We start from the raw sequence: 20,153 nt of genomic DNA, 5'->3' as shown, positions 1-20,153 counted from the left end.
ATGTATAATTTTCCAAGAAATGGTTTTGGCTAAGTCAGTTGCATTAATATTAGCGCTGCTCATTTACTTTTCTCCTTCCCTTTGGTAAGGTTTTGAAACTGAAGAACACACTGCGCAGCAGCTATCTCATTTCATCTATTAAATTATGGTAACAAATTGTTTTTGTTTTTTTCCCATGAGATTGTGTTTTATGTGTTTACAACAAGGAGAGGCCACAGACAGTACTCTACTATAGTGAGAAGAGCAAACATGGCAAGAACTTCGGGACAGGGAATATATGCACTTCTGATAGGATAACAAGGTATTACAGCAGAGTACAAATCTTGAGAGAAAACATTTTCCCCTTAAATCACTAAACTAATAGTAGTAAAAGGTCACAAAAACTACAACTAATGGCTATTAGGCTAGAAACAAAATTTAATTTGAAATATAAGCAAAGCTCACGGCAAAACCAATTCAAATCCTTTGCAAGGAAATAAAACCATGCATCAAACTGTGACCGAATACCTTCTTTATCTGTACCACTATCCTGCAAAATGTCATCATCCGGAAAAAGCATCTCTGTAAAGTTTGCAAGAAACACTTCAGTTTTAGGGAATATAAACAAACATGCCAGAATCTGCTAGTCACATATACGGATGGAACATGATTCACTAACAGGGCAATCCAAAGAGCAGGATGCACTAGATCAGTGGTCTGGGAACAGGGGTAAATTACCCCACATGGGGTAAAAATTAAATCCTGGGGGTAATGGACGGACAGCCGAGCATGCATATGAATCATTCTATGCATGCCCAGCTGTCCAACCATTACCACCGGCTGCTCCGCAGGAAGGATCTAAGTCGGACCCCCGCTGAGATGTTATTACCAGTGGGCGCCCGGCTCCTTCCCTGCAGAGCCACGTTAGCCGGAGGCTGGAGTTCTCTTTTGAACTCCAGCTTCCGCCTCCCTCCATGCGCACTATGAGAGAGATGTAATGACGTCTCTCCCATAGTTCCGAGGAGCAGCTGGGCGGACAGGACGGCGGCGGATGCAGGAGCGGGGATTAAGGTGTTTTATTTTTTGTACAGGCGGCACTACAGGGGCGTTATATGGGGGCACTACTATATGATTTCCTTCCTTTCAAATCAAGGGGGGGTAACATCGGAATATCTAAATATATTTTGGGGTAAAAGGTAAAAAAATTAGAATGACCCCTGCACTAGATTGAGCCACCTTTTCCATAGTGATACCATAGAACTGCAGTGATATTACTGGTGGTCACTGCAACCAGAGTGAAGGAATGACAGACAATTATGTAGTCATTCTAAGTAAACCATCTAAGGATAAAGGAAGGGTACATCCAAAAGGAACTACAACACCAACATATTACATATGATCTATGACCAACTTTGAACTACAGAGGTGCTATTTTTTTTTTTTTATTAAAGTATAATCTCCCACACTAATTATAATCCACCTACTTACCTGCTCATGCAGCGTTCTAGCTCCACCGTATCACAGTGACATGTTCACTAACCATTAAGGAATGGAAGTTCTGAACTTATGTCATATTAGACATATCAGGGTTAAATGAAGGAAGGTGAAGACTCCGTAATGATGGGGTTTAAGACCTGATCCAGACCCGCTCGCTAGATGCGTATGCAAACTCGGCAAGGCAAGCGATCGCACGGCAAGGCATTAGCATGCCCACTATGTCTTGTCATGCGATCACTGTGTATGCAGACGCCCACCAACCTGTCTCAAGATGACCACTTGCTCACATCATCGCCAGGAAGTGTATGCTATCATCGGTAACATCGAGTACCATCGAATGCATACACAGCGCTTGTCCATAACCTATCACAAGCACTGTGAGCGGTTCAGTGTAAAATACAGCCAAGTGACGTGTACCATGACGCTGCCTCTTAATTATGCATGCCTCTGAAACGGCATTAAGACGCTCTCTCCCCGTTTCTAGTGGCCAGCCCCTGTCACCACCCACAAACGGCTTCTCCTGTCACTCATTTTGCCGGGCTGTCTATGTGCAGCGAACATACGCTTCCCGATCGCACGCACTGGTTCGCGACGCGTATTACGATGCGTACACATGCGCAGAATGCAAACATCGTCCGACTGCGTGCTAACACTACTTAGCGAGCGGGTCTGAATCAGGTCCTTAGTTCTACTACTCAGAGGAGGTGGATATGTCAGTCATTCACCCAGAGGTGGAAATCTAGTTTACCAGAAAGTGGATTGGTGCGTGGAATGGGAACTAAAATTCACCATTGATTTTTAGAGTTAACATCATTCTACTCACCAGAAGGCTCTTCAGACATGAGGGGCTCTTCTTTCTCTCTCTCTGGCACTGGGGATTCTGGAAATTCATCAACTGGGGAACTGGCCTCCATCGGCTCTGAAAGTTATAGTATGGTGTTCTGTACGTCACATTTAAATAACAGCGAAGGAACAGGAGAGATTACACCAATACTGTAGGTTAAAGCAAATGACTTAAACTTGTCATGACATACTGTATTCAAATTCCTTACTGCCAATAATTTACAGTACAGGTGTACAAATCATTTCTGTCTGGACAAGCTGTGACAGTCACTAGTGAGAGACCACTACTTACCTTCCTTATTCTGTGCCTGCTGTTGTGGCTTCTTTTTCTTTTTGTCTTCATAGATCGGCTTTTTCTTTGGCACAGAGTCTTTAGATGGCACCTCAACGCCTGCCAAAGGAAAAAAAATGTTCATCAGTAATCAGATCTCCAAAGAATGACAAGAGACAGACAAAAAGTAAACAGAGAAAGGTTCATGAATAGTGATCATTTGGATTATTGCACGATTGCATCTATGCTACATTATTTTATGTATATACTTATAATATAAATCCCAGTTTATTAACCTATGATTAGAATAAACATATGTAGTATATAAAAAAACAGGCTGATACTGTTCTGCAATACACACCCTGCGCTTGGAGGACCTTCAATGTAGCCACAGCCCGAGCCCTGGCCTCTTTCTGAGCTTTGGTCAGCAGCTTCCCTTCTTTTTTCAAGCGTTCTTTTCTTTCTTTCTCTTTCTGCTTCTTCTTTTCTTTCCGTTCTTGTTCTAATCGTTCCTGGGAAGATGAAACAGATGTCAGTGAAATCAGTACAGGCTGCTATCTGCATTGTGTACCCCCTTCCCTGTAATGATGAGACTTCCACCAGGTGCTCCAGTTTCCTCCCAATAGTCTAAAAACATGCAGGTAGGTAAATAAGCTTCAGTTTATATCAGTCCCAGCGTGTGCATGTATTTGTGCATCTGTGGTAAGGAGATAAATATGGAAGCTCCAGAAGGACAGGGACTATGTGAATGATTACAGACTGTGTATTATAAGAGCAGTAGATAACAAATAAATCCTTGCAGTGGACACAGGGACATTACTGGAAGAAATAAAGATATTCTTATATAGACTGACTCATGACTGACTTTTAAGGTGTTAAACACCTATGTAGGAGTTACATAATGCAATTGACATATTTCTGTAATGCTATTGGTCTCTCCACAGACTTTCTTTCAGTTGCACCTTTGAGATAACACATCCTTTTATTTTTATTTTAATAAATACAATTAAATAAGAAAGAGGTTTCTATCCAGATTGCTAGTTGGACAACCCTGCTTTCTCAATTAACTATATAAAAATGCAAAGAGTAGACTTTAGTTAAATGGCAACAATAAATGATCTTTCATTTTATACAACCTGACAAAGGTTCTAATAAAAAAGCAATTTACCTGATCTATATTGCGACTTCTCCAATAACGGACATACATAAAGTAAGATGTGGTATCTGGAGTACCTCTTCCAGGCGCTTTGCTTCCAGCTCCTCCAGCCTTCTCAGACGCTCCTCCTCTTCTCTTTTAAGCCGCTCCTCCTCCTCCTTCATTTTGGCCAGAGCTTCCTGCATGGCTTTTACAGTAGCTGAACTGGGGCCTTTCTTCTTCTTCTCTTCCTTCTCCCCCTTTTTCTTCTTTTTATCTTTTTTCTTTTTGTCACCATCGTCATCTGTAGAGTATGTGGCAAATAAAGGTCATAAGGAACATAAAATAACTCTTATATTGTAAAGATAGTACACTTTGGATGTTGTATACCAAAAGAAAATGTAAGCTATAGTTCTGCTGTTCAACAGCACAGCTCATTAGGACTCATAGCTAAACTGATGGGATATTACATGTTTCCTAAGTTTACTATAAGTTTTAAAGGGTTTCAAAACCACACACATACCTTCTCCTTCCACTTCTGCCACCTCTAATTCCACCGCAGGCTTTTTCTCCTTATTGGGAGCAGCCACATCATCTGGTACATTATCAAGAGCAGCAGATTTTACTGGTTCTTTCTTGACACCTTCAGACTCATCTTTCTCCTTCTGTTTCTTCAGTTTGGTCTTTTCCTCCTCTCGCTTCTTCCGCTCTCGTTCTTTTTTTTCTGCCTTCTTCTGAGCAGCCGTCTTCATTTTGAACTCGCCATCCTCGTCTCCACTTTCTCCTTTAGTTATGGGCTTGGCCTTCTGCTCTTTCTTCTTGCCTTTCTTACCATGGCTAAACTCATCTGACTCGTCGTCACTATCCCCAGGAATGTCTGCTTTCTCCTTAACATGATCCTTAGCTTCCTCGGTAGCACTAGCTTTTTTACTGGTGGCCTCATTTTTGCCCTTGCCCTTCTTAGATGTCGTATTAAAGTGATCATCATCATTATCACTCTCTGACCGAGGTTTGGGCTTTTCATTCCTGGATTTTGAGCTCTTGTCTTCCATTTCATCACTATTGTCTTCATAATCCTCAAAACTGGCTTTCTTGCCCTTCTGTCCTTTCTTCTTCTTTTCCTGCTCCAAGGGGACAGCATCTGAGTCTTCAATTTCTACTTTCTAAAATAAAAAGCTAATTAATAAGTTTTTTTACACATATAATTACAAGCATGAACGATTGTGGTAATACAGCCAAATCACTGGCAAGCCTATCCTAAGTGCCCTCTGTGCTCTATGGACATATTCCTAACACACAATTCTCAGGCAAAGCCAGGGCTTCTGACACCAGACACGTTTAGTAAAAGAGAGGGTACCATTTTATTTAGCACAAACACAACCCTTCCACACCTACCTCACTTGCACTACGTTACAGAGTCTGCCATGTCACAGTTTTTCTACATTATACACTTCATATTATAATAGTGGGTTTATGATAGCATTTATATATGCATTAGTTTAAACTCAGAAATACTAAAAATGTTTATGGGGGGAGATGTATCAAACCTTGGAGAGAGATAAAGTGAAGAGATATAAAGTATTACCCAATCAGCTTCTGTCATGTTACAGGCTGTTTGAAAAATGACAGACAAGCTGATTGGTTGGTAATTTATCCTTCACCACGGTTTGGTACATCTCTCCCTATATCATGTAATGTATAAGAATGTTATGATAACCTGTTTTAGCAACTAAATTGTTCTTTTCATTATACATTATTACATTTTTGTTCAGTGACACTACACTGTTTCATTGACTTATTGCTGCACTTGTTATTCAACTTGGACTTTCAACAATTGTTTCATGTGCGTTTATTTCCTTGCCTCTAGTTAATAAAAATATTGGATGTGTATAACTGTAACATGTCCTTCGTTGTTGAACAATTAAAATAAACCCTACCTTTGGTACAGAGTCTTTATTTGCTTTCCCTCCTTGCGCGTCTAAGGACAACTCCTCAAGCTCTTTGAGAATATCATCTTCACTACAAACATTAATGGTTAATGAGACAATTATTTTAATTGCATCTTCCTCTTTAAAACATATGCAGTTCATTGGATATAACATGAAACATAAAAAATGCATGAAAGAATGATCTACAGGCTTTACGGTAGAGCATCTCGTCTCATTCTAACGATTCATATATCGCCAGAAGATCAGATCAATGTTTTCTTGACTGAAGCACAACATTTAAAGTGCGTATCCACTAGGCGATAGAGGAACGACAGTAGGATTACAACATTGTAATCTGACAGTCGATCCTCATCCTGTATAGTGCCTACACTGAATGGTAGGTCGTTCAGTGCAGGCACTCTCCCTCATCTCCGAACATGGACAATCTGTCATTATCAGCAGATTGACCGGCATGTTTAGGCGATGACTGTTGTCGAAACGACCAGCGGGAGCGCGCATCGCTGGTTGTTTTCAACATTTTAATGCACGATTTGTGAACGATTAATGAGTGATTGAACGATAACGATGTCGTTATCATTCAAACACTCCTTTTAATCGCCTAGTGGATACGCACCTCTACACTTCTCAGAATATCTGGGATAACTGAGTGATACACACAGTGATATGTAACAGGCATCCTGTAGTTCTGATGTGGGAGAAAGAACTAGTATGGGGATAAATTGCTTGCAAATTCACTAAAACAAGGTTGTTTGCAATTCAGGAAACAATTATGCGCAAAGAGCATATGTGTGACGTATTTACATTAAAAGATAGAGGATAATAGATTAAAAATACTTGCAAATCATGTTACTAACAGGGATATAGGGAGTGGGAACGCATCTTTGTGAAGTTATGCAAATGAAACCTGAAAAATTGTTATAAAGTACAGATCTCCACAAACATACATTACACACCTTATTTTGTCACAGTAAGCATAGAAAATAAGTAATATCATGGTAATTACTGATACCAGTTATAAGACCTGTAGGGCAAACAGCAATCACTTTACTATGTAAGGACAGACTGACCGTAGAATTCACTTTCAGGGAACACGGTCTGGGTGTGTGATCATAACATTTCCTGGTAGAAAATCGCAGCGCTCTATCTGCCCCGATCGCTCTGCATGTGTAGCTCAGGCACTTACTCAAATTCCTGCCTCTTCTTTTCCTTCTTTTTTTTTCCTTTTCCCTTTTGCTCCTTGGAAGCTCCAGCTCCCTCTATTTCTGCAGCAAGAGCATCGAGATCAACATCATCTTTGCCACTGCAATTAAAAAGAGAACAGTTCAATTAGCAATGTTTCCTTCAGGTAGTGTGGAATTAGTACACAGCCCCACTAAACACCACCTAAAAAGTGCTGATATACCATGAAGTCCCAGGGAATACAAGTCAAGCTGGGTACACACTGAGCGAGGTGTACCCAACCGAAAGGTCAATCCGACGGGCCGACATATCGGATACTGGGTACACATCAGAACAATGTAATGAACGGCGGAAAGATCACAGCAGCACCTCTGTATGTCTAGCTTGTTTACATGGATGTATAAAGAACAATTTTCATATCTTTGCCCACAAAACAGTAAATAAGGACTATAGTTTTCAATTCATGGTTTGATAACAATGCAGTTTCTATAGAAGCTCTAATTTAATGCAGCTATTGCAGGAAGTTTGTCAAACAAGTAGATGACCCTTAGTAGAGACGTAAGCTTAGACGATTGAACTCAAACATATTTAATACATTCAAGCACTAATGACACTGCACCAATTTTAAAATCAAAAGAAATACAATGTTTCTGTCATTACAGCAATACAGAAATGGACCCTGCTCAATCAGATCATGGCATACACGTTACCTGCAGCACATTAAGGAATCCTTAAAATATTAAATCATACAAATCGCCGCTCTGCTCCTTATAAGCACTGTTCCATTCCTTCAGCCAAGTGAAACCTTTGATAAACCCTCTGTAAGACAATGGCTGCTGAATGCTGATCAGGCACTGACAAGCACAGCCCATCTTCACCCTGTAATATAGCATTCCAGATGGTTTCAAGTGATTGAATCAGAAAGTGGAAACTTCCCAAACTGAAGCTGAATTTCCCTACTGTACATAGACTATTTGTGTGAGTGCAAATTAAAGGGACCTTTACAGCATTACAAGTGTCTGCAAAATATTTATATCTACTTCTGTAAAATATGAGATATGGTAAGAACTTACCCTTGTTATCTCTATTTCTACGAAGTCCATAGGGTTCCACAGGATACCTTGGGGTATAGGTGTGACGTCAGTCGCAGGGCACCAAAGAGTTAAGCTTTCAGCCTCCCAGGATGCACTAGGTCCCCCTCCTATACCCCGCCCCCGGGCCAAGGCACCTCAGTTAGTTACCAAGCCATAGGCCGGAGGAGGAGAAGGAAGAGAGAGAACAAAGATCTGGACACATACAAGAATCACATTCTCACCAGAGGGAGACGGAAAACCGGTGACCAGAGCAAAGCCCATCTGCAGCACAGGTGCGACAGGGCGGGAGTCCTGTGGAACCCTATGGACTTCGTAGAAATAGAGATAACAAGGGTAAGTTCTTACCATATCTCATATTTTCTACTTCAGGGTCCATAGGGTATCCACAGGATACCTTGGGGATGTCCCAAAGCAGTATCCTTTAAGGGTGGGGACGCTCCTGTGCAGAAAGGAGAATCCGCCGCCCGAAGGAAGCATCCTGAGAGGCGAAGGTGTCAAACCTGTAATACCTCACGAAGGTATGGACAGAAGACCACGTAGCAGCCTTGCAGATCTGAACTGCCGAGGCACCACGTCGAGCTGCCCACGAAGGACCCACAGACCTAGTGGAATGAGCCTTCAGAGAAGGAGGGACCGGTAGGCCTTCATGAAGATAAGCTTCAGAAATAGCCATACGGATCCAGGCTGCCAAAGTTTGCTTTGAAGCAGGCCAACCCTTTTTACGGAAGCCAAAGAGGACAAACAAAGCGTCCGACTTCCTAAACGAAGAAGTGCGGTCAACATAAGTCCTTAAGGCCCGCACAACATCCAAAGAGGCCTCACCCACGGAAAGACCCGGTGAGTTAAAGGCCGGAACAACTATTTCCTCGTTAATATGAAACTGGGAAACAACTTTGGGAAGAAACTCGGGCCGAGTGCGGAGCACTGCCCTGTTCCCATAAAAAACCAAGAAAGGGGGTCTACAAGAAAGAGCCCCTAACTCAGAAACACGTCTGGCCGAAGCAATGGCCAGAAGGAAAACAGTCTTAGCTGTTAGCCATTTAAGATCCACTGAGCCCAGTGGTTCAAACGGCAGTCCTTGGAGAGCCCTCAGGACCACAGCCAAATCCCAAGGCGCCACAGGTGGAACAAAGGGCGGCTGAATGCGGAGAACGCCCTGCATAAAGGTGCGCACATCCGGGATTGTAGCAATCCTACGGTGAAACCAGACAGATAGGGCCGAAACCTGTACCTTCAAAGAAGCAAGGCGAAGCCCATGATCTAGTCCCGCTTGCAGGAAGGCGAGAATCCGAGACAGACGAAACTCCCGCGGTGCATAACCTCTCGGTCGACACCACTGGAAGAACGTATGCCACACGCGATGGTATATCCTCGCGGAAGACGGTTTCCGAGCTCGTAACATGGTACGCACCACAGAGCTGGAAAACCCCCGGGACCTCAGCATGGCCGTCTCAACAGCCACGCCGTCAAAGACAGCCGAGTCAGGTCCGGGTGAAGGCAAGGACCCTGAGACAGAAGGTCCGGTCGTAGCGGCAACCGCAGAGGAATGTCCACGGACAGACCCTGAAGGTCTGAGAACCAGTGCCGTCTGGGCCACGCGGGAGCTATCAACAGGAGCGTCCCTCCTTCCTGTTTGAATTTCCGGATTACCCGTGGAAGAAGGGAGACCGGAGGGAACAGGTATGCGAACCGGAACGTCCACCGGACGGACAGAGCATCCACCAGAGACGCCCCTTCGTCTCTTGTGCGAGACCCGTACACCGGCAACTTGTTGTTGTGCCGGGACGCCATGAGGTCGATTTCTGGAAGACCCCACCTGTCCACCAGTAGTTGAAAAACGTCCGGGTGCAGGGACCATTCCCCCGGATGAACGTCCTGGCGACTTAGAAAGTCCGCCTCCCAATTGAGCACTCCCGGGATGAAGACCGCTGATATGGGCGGAAGATTGCGCTCCGCCCAAACCAGGATCCGAGAGACCTCTACGAGAGCCGCCCGACTGCGAGTTCCTCCTTGCCTGTTTATGTAGGCCACGGTGGTAGTGTTGTCCGACTGGACCTGCACCGGGCGACCCTGGAGAAACCGCTGTGCCTGCTGGAGAGCATTGAAGACCGCACGGAGTTCCAAGATATTTATTGGAAGCTCCGCTTCTGTCGGCGTCCACCTGCCCTGGAACAAGTGTGGACCCGAAACTGCTCCCCAGCCCCGAAGACTGGCGTCCGTTGTCAACAGGACCCAATTTGGAACCCAGAACGGACGTCCCTTGTTGAGGTGGGTCGTCTGTAACCACCACGTAAGGGACAGGCGATCCTCCTGGGTGAGCACAATCGTCTGGGACTTCAGAGACTGAGTCAGCCCGTTCCACTTGGACAGGATCAGGTGCTGCAGAGGTCTGGAGTGAAACTGGGCGTATTCCACCATGTCGAACACCGACACCATGGAGCCCAGTAACCTCATCGCCGAGTGTAAGGACACCCGGTGGCTGTGCAGACAACTGCGCACCCTTGACTGTAAAGCAGAGATCTTGTCCTCCGTCACGAAGATCCTTTGCTGTCCCGAGTCCAATAAGGCTCCAAGATGCAGAATCCTCCGAGACGGGATTAGAGTGGACTTCTGCCAGTTGATTAGCCAGCCGTGCCGTTGCAGCAGTGCAATGGTCAGGTCCAAGTGGCGTAACAGGAGCTCTGGAGATCCTGTCACCAATAACAGGTCGTCCAAATACGGCAACATGCGGACTCCCTGCAGCCGCAGAGAAGCCGCCATGACCGCCATCACCTTGGTGAAAACACGTGGTGCTGTTGCCAGGCCAAAAGGTAACGCCCGAAACTGGAAGTGGTCGCTGCTGATTGCAAACCTGAGGAACTGTTGATGGCGCTAAAGAATAGGGACATGCAGGTAAGCGTCCTGTATGTCCAATGACACCAAGTAGTCCCCAGGTTCCAGCGCCAGAATGATGGACCGTAGGGTCTCCATCCGAAACTTCGGGACCCGCAAAGACTTGTTGAGTGCTTTGAGGTTGAGAATCGGACGATATGACCCATTGGGTTTCTGTACCAAAAATAGATTTGAATAGAAACCCTGGCCCCTCTGGGAGAATGGAGCCGCCACTATAACTCCAGCCTGGAGCATAGTGTGCAATACCTTCCGCAGCTCCGTAGCCTTGTTCCGGTCTGACGGGAGACCCGTGGTGAAGAAGCGAGCCGGGGGTCTGTGCCGGAAGGAGAGGGCGTATCCGTGGGAAACCACCTCCAGAACCCAAGTGTCTGTCGTAGTGGTCGACCAACACTGGGCGAACTGTAGCAGGCGGCCTCCCACCCTGGGATCCCCCAAAGGGAGGCCCGGACCGTCAGGCCGCAGGCTTGTCATCTGGCTTGGGGGCCGGACGTCTGGTACTCCATGCCTGCTTCCGGGGCTTGACCGATTTCTTAGGGCCAGCCTGTCGAGGAAATGACTGTGGTTTGGGCCTGCCCTGGGCCCTAGATGACCGAAAGGACGATGGTCCCGAACCAGAAGGAGCAGCGGCCGACGGGAGACAGGCAGATTTGGCTGCCGCCAGCGTGGCCACAATCTTATCCAGATCCGGACCGAAGAGAACTTCTCCGGTAAACGGCAACGCTTCCAGACCTTTCTTGGAATCTGCGTCCGCCTTCCAGGATCGCAGCCACAAGGTGCGACGAGCAGCTACCGCTGCTGAAGAAATTCTAGACACCAGAGTACTAATGTCTAGAGCCGCCTCGTTGATGTAGGTGGCCGAATCACGGAGATTGCCAATCAACTCCGCCTGATCGGCCGGACAGTCGGATTCAAAAGAAGCCTCTAATGAATCCGCCCAGCGCTCCATCGCTCTGGCAACCCAGCAAATGGCCATAGCCGGCCGTGCTGCCCCCCCTGCAAGGGAATAAGCGGACTTCAGGCAGATTTCTACCTTGCGGTCCGTAGCATCCTTAAGGGAGGACATGGATGGCATCGGCAATGTGGCACTACGGACAAGACGGGTCACGTGAGAATCCACCTGTGGAGGGGATTCCCACTTAGCAAAATAATTATCCGCGAACGGATAAGCCACCGCCAGGCGTCTCTGCGGCTGGTATCTTTTGCCAGGTTGTTTCCACGCCTCCTCTAAATGGTCCACCAACTGACCCGAAAGAGGAAAGACTGTGGCATCGCCCTTCACATCTTTGAAAAAGGCATACTTAGATTTAGCCGCTGGGGGAACTTCGTCCTCAATCACCAAGGCTGTGCGGACCGCCCGAATAAGTCCAGGAATATATACTTTGGACTCCTCATAAGGAGCGGACAGAGACGCCACCGGCCTTTTATGAGACCGCATCACAGACTCCCCTTGCAACACATCCGACAAGTGCTGTACAGAACTCGTCAGGGAGTTAACCCACGCTGGCTCCTGAGAACCCGGGAGCGGGGAAATAGGGAGACTGTGGGGTACCACCAATTGTCGTGGGAACCCCTGCATGGGTGACGACACCACAGACTGCTGGGACAAACCCATCGGAGTAAACGCGGGCTGCGGAGCTAACTGGCCCACTAAAGCTGTTAACGCCTGAGCGAAACAAGCCCAGGGCGGCTCCTGTACCGGTGCTGTAACCGTAATAGGCCGCGCCATGGACAAACACTGCCGGCAAAGGCCCTCCGCGCTACCCTCCCCCTCCGCTAACGGTACTTTGCACGTGGTACACTGTAGCCGGAGGGGAAAATCACTTTCAGACATGATGGCACCACGTATGTGACCTCTCTCACCAATTAAGTATTAAATAGGCGAGAGACCACCCTGCAGCACCGCACCGCAAGGGCTTTAGCAGAAAGAACAGGGACAGTAATAAAGCTGACAGTTTAGAGAAGAAAAGATTACAGGCAGCAGCGCTAGCACAGTCACATACAATGCAGAAAAATAACAATTCCTGCACTAACAGCGCTGATCACTCAACTACACAGACACAGGGCCTGGTAGGACACAGCGCTGCATACACAGACCTGACCACAGCGGAGGAGAGGTATGCGGGGGGACCCAGACCACGATGCTTCCGTCCAGCGCTTCCAGCCGCGTTCACCATGCGTTCTGGAGAAGATGGCCGCCGAGGAGCAGAGAGGAGGCTGGCCTGGGGGAGGAGCGCTGCCACAGGACCAGTCGGCAGCATGCAGAGAGGGCTGTGTGCAGCGGGGGAGGCGCCGGCTGTGAGACAGGGAAGGCGCGCTCCCCTGGCATGCATTTAACCCCTGGGACGCCGCAGCGCTACCGCTCTGCTGCGGTCCGCTGTCCCAGGGGGTAGTGGAAGCGCAGGTTGGTCGCCTGGCTCCACGCTGCAGCCAGTCCCCAGGGAGCCCCCTGCCTGGGGACTTAGGACCATGTGATCAGCGGGGACCCACCGCGGGACCCCGCTGCTTACCTCTGTCCCCCTTGAATCCGGCCATGGTCCGGAGCATCTGGGGTCACCGCTAGCTGTGACCCCAGACGCCCACCAGCATCCCCGGATCAGTACCGGCGTTCTGGTACCGGCGGGGTGTAGGGAAGACAGCATGGACGTCAGGACTGACTGTCCATGCTGTTCATCCAGTTGTGCAGCCACAGCTGCATGAAGAATAAGCTTCAGGGGCTCTTCTAGCCCCCACTCCAACAGGTGCACCCGACTCCGGCCGGGCACCAAACTAAACTGGGGTGCCTTGGCCCGGGGGCGGGGTATAGGAGGGGGACCTAGTGCATCCTGGGAGGCTGAAAGCTTAACTCTTTGGTGCCCTGCGACTGACGTCACACCTATACCTCAAGGTATCCTGTGGATACCCTATGGACCCTGAAGTAGAAATAATGTTTTTGAATAATAGACCATAAATAAGAAGGAGCTATAAAAATAGAATACAATATTATACTCCCACTGTAAAAAAAAAAATTATTATTAAAATAGGACATTTTTACATTATATACAGCAATCACTAAGGGTTTGACCTGTGTTCACTACCCACATAGTGAGCATGATTCAACCTCATGGCTTGTCCATTACATGACCCCACACATTCTGTACAATGACATACATGTATTCACCCTAGGAGCACTCTCTGCAAATAACGCACAGGAAGGGCCAACACACCCAGGTACATAATGTCTATCAATGAATATTTGGAATTAATGTCAGAATAAAATAACTATGTAATAGGATACACACAATTTCCTTAGTTATACAGCACACAAAATGAAGCCTAGTACCATAATACCATTAATACATAAAAGTAATTCTACATACCAACACAAAAAAAATTAAATGGAAGTTTCTTGTGCTTAAATAAGTGGAGGGGGCGTAGTCACTAGAAAAGGTGACATATGTGTGTCGTCGTCCCCTACAGGGTGTGGCTGTTTCGGCGGGTGCCGCCATAAGGGCAGGGAGAATTTCAGCCCTTTTTCTGCACTGGTCGCTGATATTTATATATTATAAGGTTTTATTTTGAAGCTAGAGTTGGTGTATTTATACCAACTCCACACAAAAATTTTCTCAGACTACATAACCCTTCTGTTATGCCAAGTGACAACGGAAATGGTTTAAACATTTTATAAAAAATAACTATTTCCGTGACGTCTCATTTTAGAACTACAATTGATCGATTGTATTATGATGCATATGGCAAAACTATAGTTTGAATATCAAACAGGTTAGTATACAATTAAAGGGGAGTACACATTATAAGAATGGATGTCAATCCGATAAAATGCTCCAATCTGACGGAGCGATTATCGGATCATTGTGTACCCGTACACAATGAGCATTTTTTGCTCAGTGTGTACCCTCTTTTGATTTCTTTAATGGGATCGGGAGGTCAGGAATGAGATTACGTGTCCAGCACACGCTATCCTGATCTGCCCTTTGCAGTAGAGTATGAAGTCTTATCAGCTAACGTTCCTGCATACACACACTACACAATTATCAGGCCGATCAGTCAATTATCGACTGATCAGTCCGATAATTGGATAGTGTGTAACCGGTTTAAAGGTGGGCACACACCTGACAGCTATATCTGCAGATGATGGTCGTTCATACACACTGAACAGCCATCATCTGCTTGTGCCCTCGGGTCGGGGCAGCAGGTCGGGGGCATGTCCCGCCCCCCTCCTCGCAGCTGCCGCTGTGTGTGTACGATGGACAGATATGTCTGCAGACATATCTGTCCATCGGCTGTGCAGTGCAGCCAATGCGATATGTCAGTGAACGCCAACGTTCAGACATATCGCGGGTACACACTGGCCAACGAGCAGCAGATACATTGGCTGATCAATTGATCGGCTAATATATCTGTCAGTGTGTACCCTCCTTAAGACAAAGTATAATAAAGACTAACAAACCATGCAACAATTACATAGGTATCAGTAAGGAGGAGGGACAGAAAGTAAAAAATAAATGCATGCTTGTCAGCAAAACAAACATATAAATATGGGAGAAGCTACAACAGGGAAAGAAGAGCTGCTTCTTCATTATATGCCTTTATATAGTACATATTAGTCACTTGATTTGTAACTAAGAAGAAACCCCACACACCCAGTGGTATGAAACAGAGTCAGCAGAACAATAACTTCACCAGGAATGATGAGGTAATGGCCGTTTGTAACAAACTAATAGTCTGGATACTTCTATATTACCACACAGAGTCAGCTAATTCTCGGGCATGCTCAGAACAGGACAAGGCATTTACTGTATGTGACAATACGCACAACATTTGTATCAGTACAAGGTAATGGGCATAACTACAACATGACTGCTTCATAGTGATACAAAATAATGATGTGGGGAAATAAAAATTGTGCAAAGCAAGAATTCAGATATAAGAGATATGGAATATGCAGTACAGCATAGAAAATACATTCCCTTATTTTACTAAAAACAAAATCAAAACATAAAAAGAAAAATTGTGATCTACTCTCTAAATTAAATCGCATACTTTATTTATATTTTAAAACAAAGATCTACCAGAGATCTGAATACACAAAACAAAAAATGCAGAAAAATCTCGTCCTGAGATAACGTCATATTATATAATATCAACTAGTTCATATTTCACAAAAAGGTGGAGACTCTAGATTACGGCTATGTGCCACAAAGTAAATAAAACCCCACATAGCAAACTCCCTATTTACTTAAATATTGTAGCTCTATCATCACAGAAATGCATAAGCACTGAACATCCTCCCCAGTTTAATGGATCCTATTCAATTAAGATTTCATCTAAGGACTTTCTGAGGAGGGGGCTATTCAATTCCGACTGATTTGCAAACGGAATGCCAGCACATCGCATCTGTCATACTGTTCATTTACCTCGCACTCTCACAGGGGTGCCCAGGAAAATGAGCGCTGTTGCTCTAATGTAATTCCAAGGGATGTGCACAGCAGCACAGCGTGAGCAGACATCATTCGGAATTGAATTGCCCCCTAAATACAGTACTTTATGTTAATTATGCACTGAAGTCACTGAAAGTTTGCCTTTCACCTGACCTTTGCAGAAACAATTCTCCTTTCAGGTTTTAAATCATAGTTATGTTTCTGAAAACGGTTTATTAGAGCCCCTCTGCCACACACACTTGCAATTTGATTGGTCTGGAACAGGTAGATTTCAAACCACGATGAATGACTGGTGGGTTTTAATCATCAAAAAGAGAGGCGATGAGTTCACTCAAAATAATTGGTGTCACACATACACATGGGGAGACTCAAGCAAAGCGTCTCCATGGCAAATTATTTTTAAAGGAAAATAAAATTACATTTGAATAGAGGTGTGAGCAAAGATAAGCAATGTTTTCCATACTGTAATAATAGGAGGTGTATGCAGCAGCACAAGGATTATACGGGACTTTAAGTGCAACTGAAACCTATCCATGGTGAAACAGTTATTTGAGCAATGTGCTTTTAAACAAAACTTGAAGTGACTGAATTATCACTCCCATCTAAAATGACCGGAAGCTATTCTTGTTCTGAGCGACCTCATCCGAAGAAATCCGTATAAAGTAGGACTTAAGGGTTGGTTGCAAGTGTTGGACGCAGCCAGCACTTAACACGGTAAAAAGCAGCTTGTATTTACATTTGTTGTGCAGCTCAATCAGTATAAGCTAGTGTTCAATGTTACCAGCCTTTTATAGTAGAAGGTGGCTTAAAGAACCTGACTAACTGTGCCCTTCTATGGGATTTCTGGAAAGAAATACAAAAAAAAAAATCTCTACCCACATGTTCACCATTTCTCAAATATCATCCATTCTGATAAGAGACAGTTGTGTAGATGTTTCAGGAGATTATCAGTAGCTCACTAATATGACATTATCAGGGGTATTCAATATGGGAGCGATAACATCGTTTTTGCATTAATATCGCACTTTTGACGTCATTATCGCAGGTTTGACTTTTACACCGTATTCAATTTCAAAAACTTATCGCAGTTTTGAAAAGTCTTTAATAAAAAATGGGGATAACTTTTCACCATTGAATAGGTGTCGAAAAAAAGTGCAGAATTGGGGTTTAGGGGTGCAGGCTTAAAAAACATAGCCTGCACCCCTGGGAATGACATTTAAAAATGAACTGTGTCAAAAAAAGTTTAAAAAAAAAATAGGGACACCCCAAAAAATTAATTTAAAAATTGGGGTAAAAAAAAAAAATGGGAAAAAATTGTTAAACAATAGGGAAATAGGTTCAGGGGTACTCTGCAAGTATGCGGCAGATGTTTTCTAGAATAGAATTGTAGCGGCAGGTGCACAAATGCAGAATTTTTAAAAACTTACTTTAGTGACATCAAAATATGCTAGTACCCATTTTCATGTACCCCAAATTTGATGGGACCACTTAAAAAAACGAAAAAAATAACCTAAGTGCTCTTCTGCATCACTTCTTCAATGTCGGGAAAAAAACACCTGCTGCGGCTATTTAAATCCCCGACTTTCAATTAAAGTCTAAAACGGGGGTACCCATAGTGTTCCCACATGTTTTTACTACTTTAGGGGGGGTCTTACAATTTTTTTAAGGAAAAATTCGTAACTTTATGTAAATCCAACTTCGGAGTTTCCCGTTTTCGTTAATTTTATATTGAATACGGGTATAAGCGGGAGCGCGCCCGATACTTTAACGCAGGTAAAAACTCTGATATGAAACGTTAACTTCGACAGTGAAGTTAACGTTTCATATTGAATACCCCTCTATGTATAATAGTTTTGGTAGAGCACATACATTTTAATCAAACAATCTAGAGCTGGCAATACAAGGTGTGCGTGCGGCATCTATTCCCCGTGAGGGGAGAGCTTGGGGGAAGCCCAGCACCTATGTAAGTGCTGGGCACACCTCCAAGTGTGACAAATTGGGTGGAATTCAATTGATTACGCGGTCCGGATCTCCTGTCTAAAGTGACAGGAGATCGCGGGCCGCCATTCAATCGCCCATAGAGGTCAGGTTTAGCCGCGTAAAGCAGCTAAACCCGACCAAAGTGCTGGGCGCAATCGCAAAAAGTGATGTTTGGGCGCCCAAACATGTCACTTTTCGCACATTTCAGCTCTCATCCCCCAGGGGCTGCGAGCTGAAATGTAGCGCTTGGCAGCTGATCGCGCCGACAGGAGCAAGAATAGAATAGCTCCGTCGGGCGCGATAGGGGATGAAAACAATTGAATTCCGCCCATTGGAGGAGGATTGTCCCAAGGACACACATTAGTCACCAGCTGGGCCACATCCCCTTTTCGAGAGCACGTCCCTGCCCACACTAGCAGGAACACAGTTGTATGAGCATCATCAAGAAGACCTGTTAAGCTAGGTACACACTATATTATGTGTCCAATCTGGCTGGTTAAAACGAAAATCTGGTAATGTATGAGAGGAAATGACAGTCAACCATTTGCTCCCAAATGCTGGAAAACTGACAAAAACGTGTTCAGACAAATCAGATTTAACCAATTTCTCTGAATAACCATTTTTGGCTGTTTTTCAGTGTTTTGGAACAAATATTCGATCATTTTTGCACCCATATATTACCAATTTTCGTTCCAACCAGCCAGATTGGACAGAATCTTATAGTGTGTATATAACTTTAGGCTAGGTACACACTAAAGCGAAATCAGCACAATATGTTGATTCAAGGCAGATTGGAACTACATATGGTGTGGAGCTCAGTGTGTACGCCTGATTGTGCGCGACATCTTTGGGTTGGACATGCTGCAGGGTCAATCAGAAGATATTATGTACGACATAGCACACTATATCATTCAGTGTGTATGGGCAACTGCAATATTGTTCCATTGGTCGCCCCATCTGCCGGGAGACACATCATTCTATTATTGTTGTGTACCCAGCCTTTGACTGCAATGTGTTTTCAAATCATATTACAATTTAATTGATTAAGATGAATGGTCAGATCATTTTACGTACATAAGTTTACTAACATGCACAGCAGGTAAGAAGACATATTGTGGAGGAACGTCATGTCCTGAGAGGAAAAGTTGGAATTGTTATTCTCAGCAGCTGGAGGATACAGGTCACCTACACCTAATGCCATACAGATCACCTGCACATGCCATCCTCCCTGACAGAGGCCTGTGCACAGGTAGAGGCACGGCGTGCCAGCGCTCTCCTCACAGTGTACCGGCAGCCGCGGCATCCTAGGCCTCTGACACCCCCAGTAGCACATCCCCGGGGAGGGCAGGGTGACGATGGCCCCCCTGCCATATGTACCTCTCCTCGGCCTTGCCCTTCTGTTTCTTCCCCATGATGGCGCTGCCTGGTCAGGATGTGCTTAGTCCGGGCTCTGACACTCTGCTCGCTGTTGCTGCATATGGTGGACACAGGCTGCTGCTGCTGCTTCTCTCCCCGGCACATGCGCCTGACACTGCTGTTTGCGTACGGTGACGTCAGAGCCCAGCGCCCGCGTAGAACCAAACAATGACGTCATATCGCACAGAATGACACCGCTCTGCTATATCAGTTTACGGGCTGTATTATCATCCTGTCCTACAGGTACTGTACAGAAATGCCGCCGGTATATAGCGAGCCAGGCCGGCTTTGTGTGATGGCTGGCTGCCAACATGCACAGGGTGTACCAAGATGGCTGCTTGCACGTGTAAGAGGCAGGCGCCGCACACATTCTACCATTAATGAGCAAATTATCACCATAGCGAGTTGGTATGACATAACATGCCCCGAGTATTGCCAGGCTGGATTAATGAGGACACATATTAAAGATTACGTTGGTGT

The 20,153-nt window shown here is 45.4% G+C and overlaps 1 protein-coding gene across 2 annotated transcripts in view; it reads right to left on the bottom strand.

Moving 5' to 3' along the window:
* EIF5B (eukaryotic translation initiation factor 5B) overlaps window positions 1-19,835 on the bottom strand; it is a 60,762-nt gene extending 40,927 nt beyond the window's left edge. Inside the window, exons 1-9 of one of the 2 annotated variants that reach the window (XM_088454125.1) lie at window positions 19,635-19,835; window positions 6,858-6,974; window positions 5,663-5,744; window positions 4,249-4,888; window positions 3,824-4,029; window positions 2,952-3,102; window positions 2,612-2,710; window positions 2,300-2,395; window positions 508-561 (exon numbers count right to left, since the gene is read on the bottom strand). In XM_088454125.1, coding sequence (XP_088310251.1) covers window positions 508-561; window positions 2,300-2,395; window positions 2,612-2,710; window positions 2,952-3,102; window positions 3,824-4,029; window positions 4,249-4,888; window positions 5,663-5,744; window positions 6,858-6,974; window positions 19,635-19,669 — 1,480 coding nt within the window. In that variant the 5' untranslated portion in view covers window positions 19,670-19,835. The remainder of the gene's footprint in view (window positions 1-507; window positions 562-2,299; window positions 2,396-2,611; window positions 2,711-2,951; window positions 3,103-3,823; window positions 4,030-4,248; window positions 4,889-5,662; window positions 5,745-6,857; window positions 6,975-19,634) is intronic. The other variant, XM_088454126.1, reaches the window with a different exon arrangement.
* Window positions 19,836-20,153: the final 318 nt, after the last annotated feature.

This window comes from Taudactylus pleione, unplaced genomic scaffold (genome assembly GCF_031769625.1).
Source record: "Taudactylus pleione unplaced genomic scaffold, aTauple2 ptg000609l, whole genome shotgun sequence".
NCBI classification, from domain to species: domain Eukaryota; kingdom Metazoa; phylum Chordata; class Amphibia; order Anura; family Myobatrachidae; genus Taudactylus; species Taudactylus pleione.
This window is presented reverse-complemented; position numbering and strand designations above follow the sequence as displayed.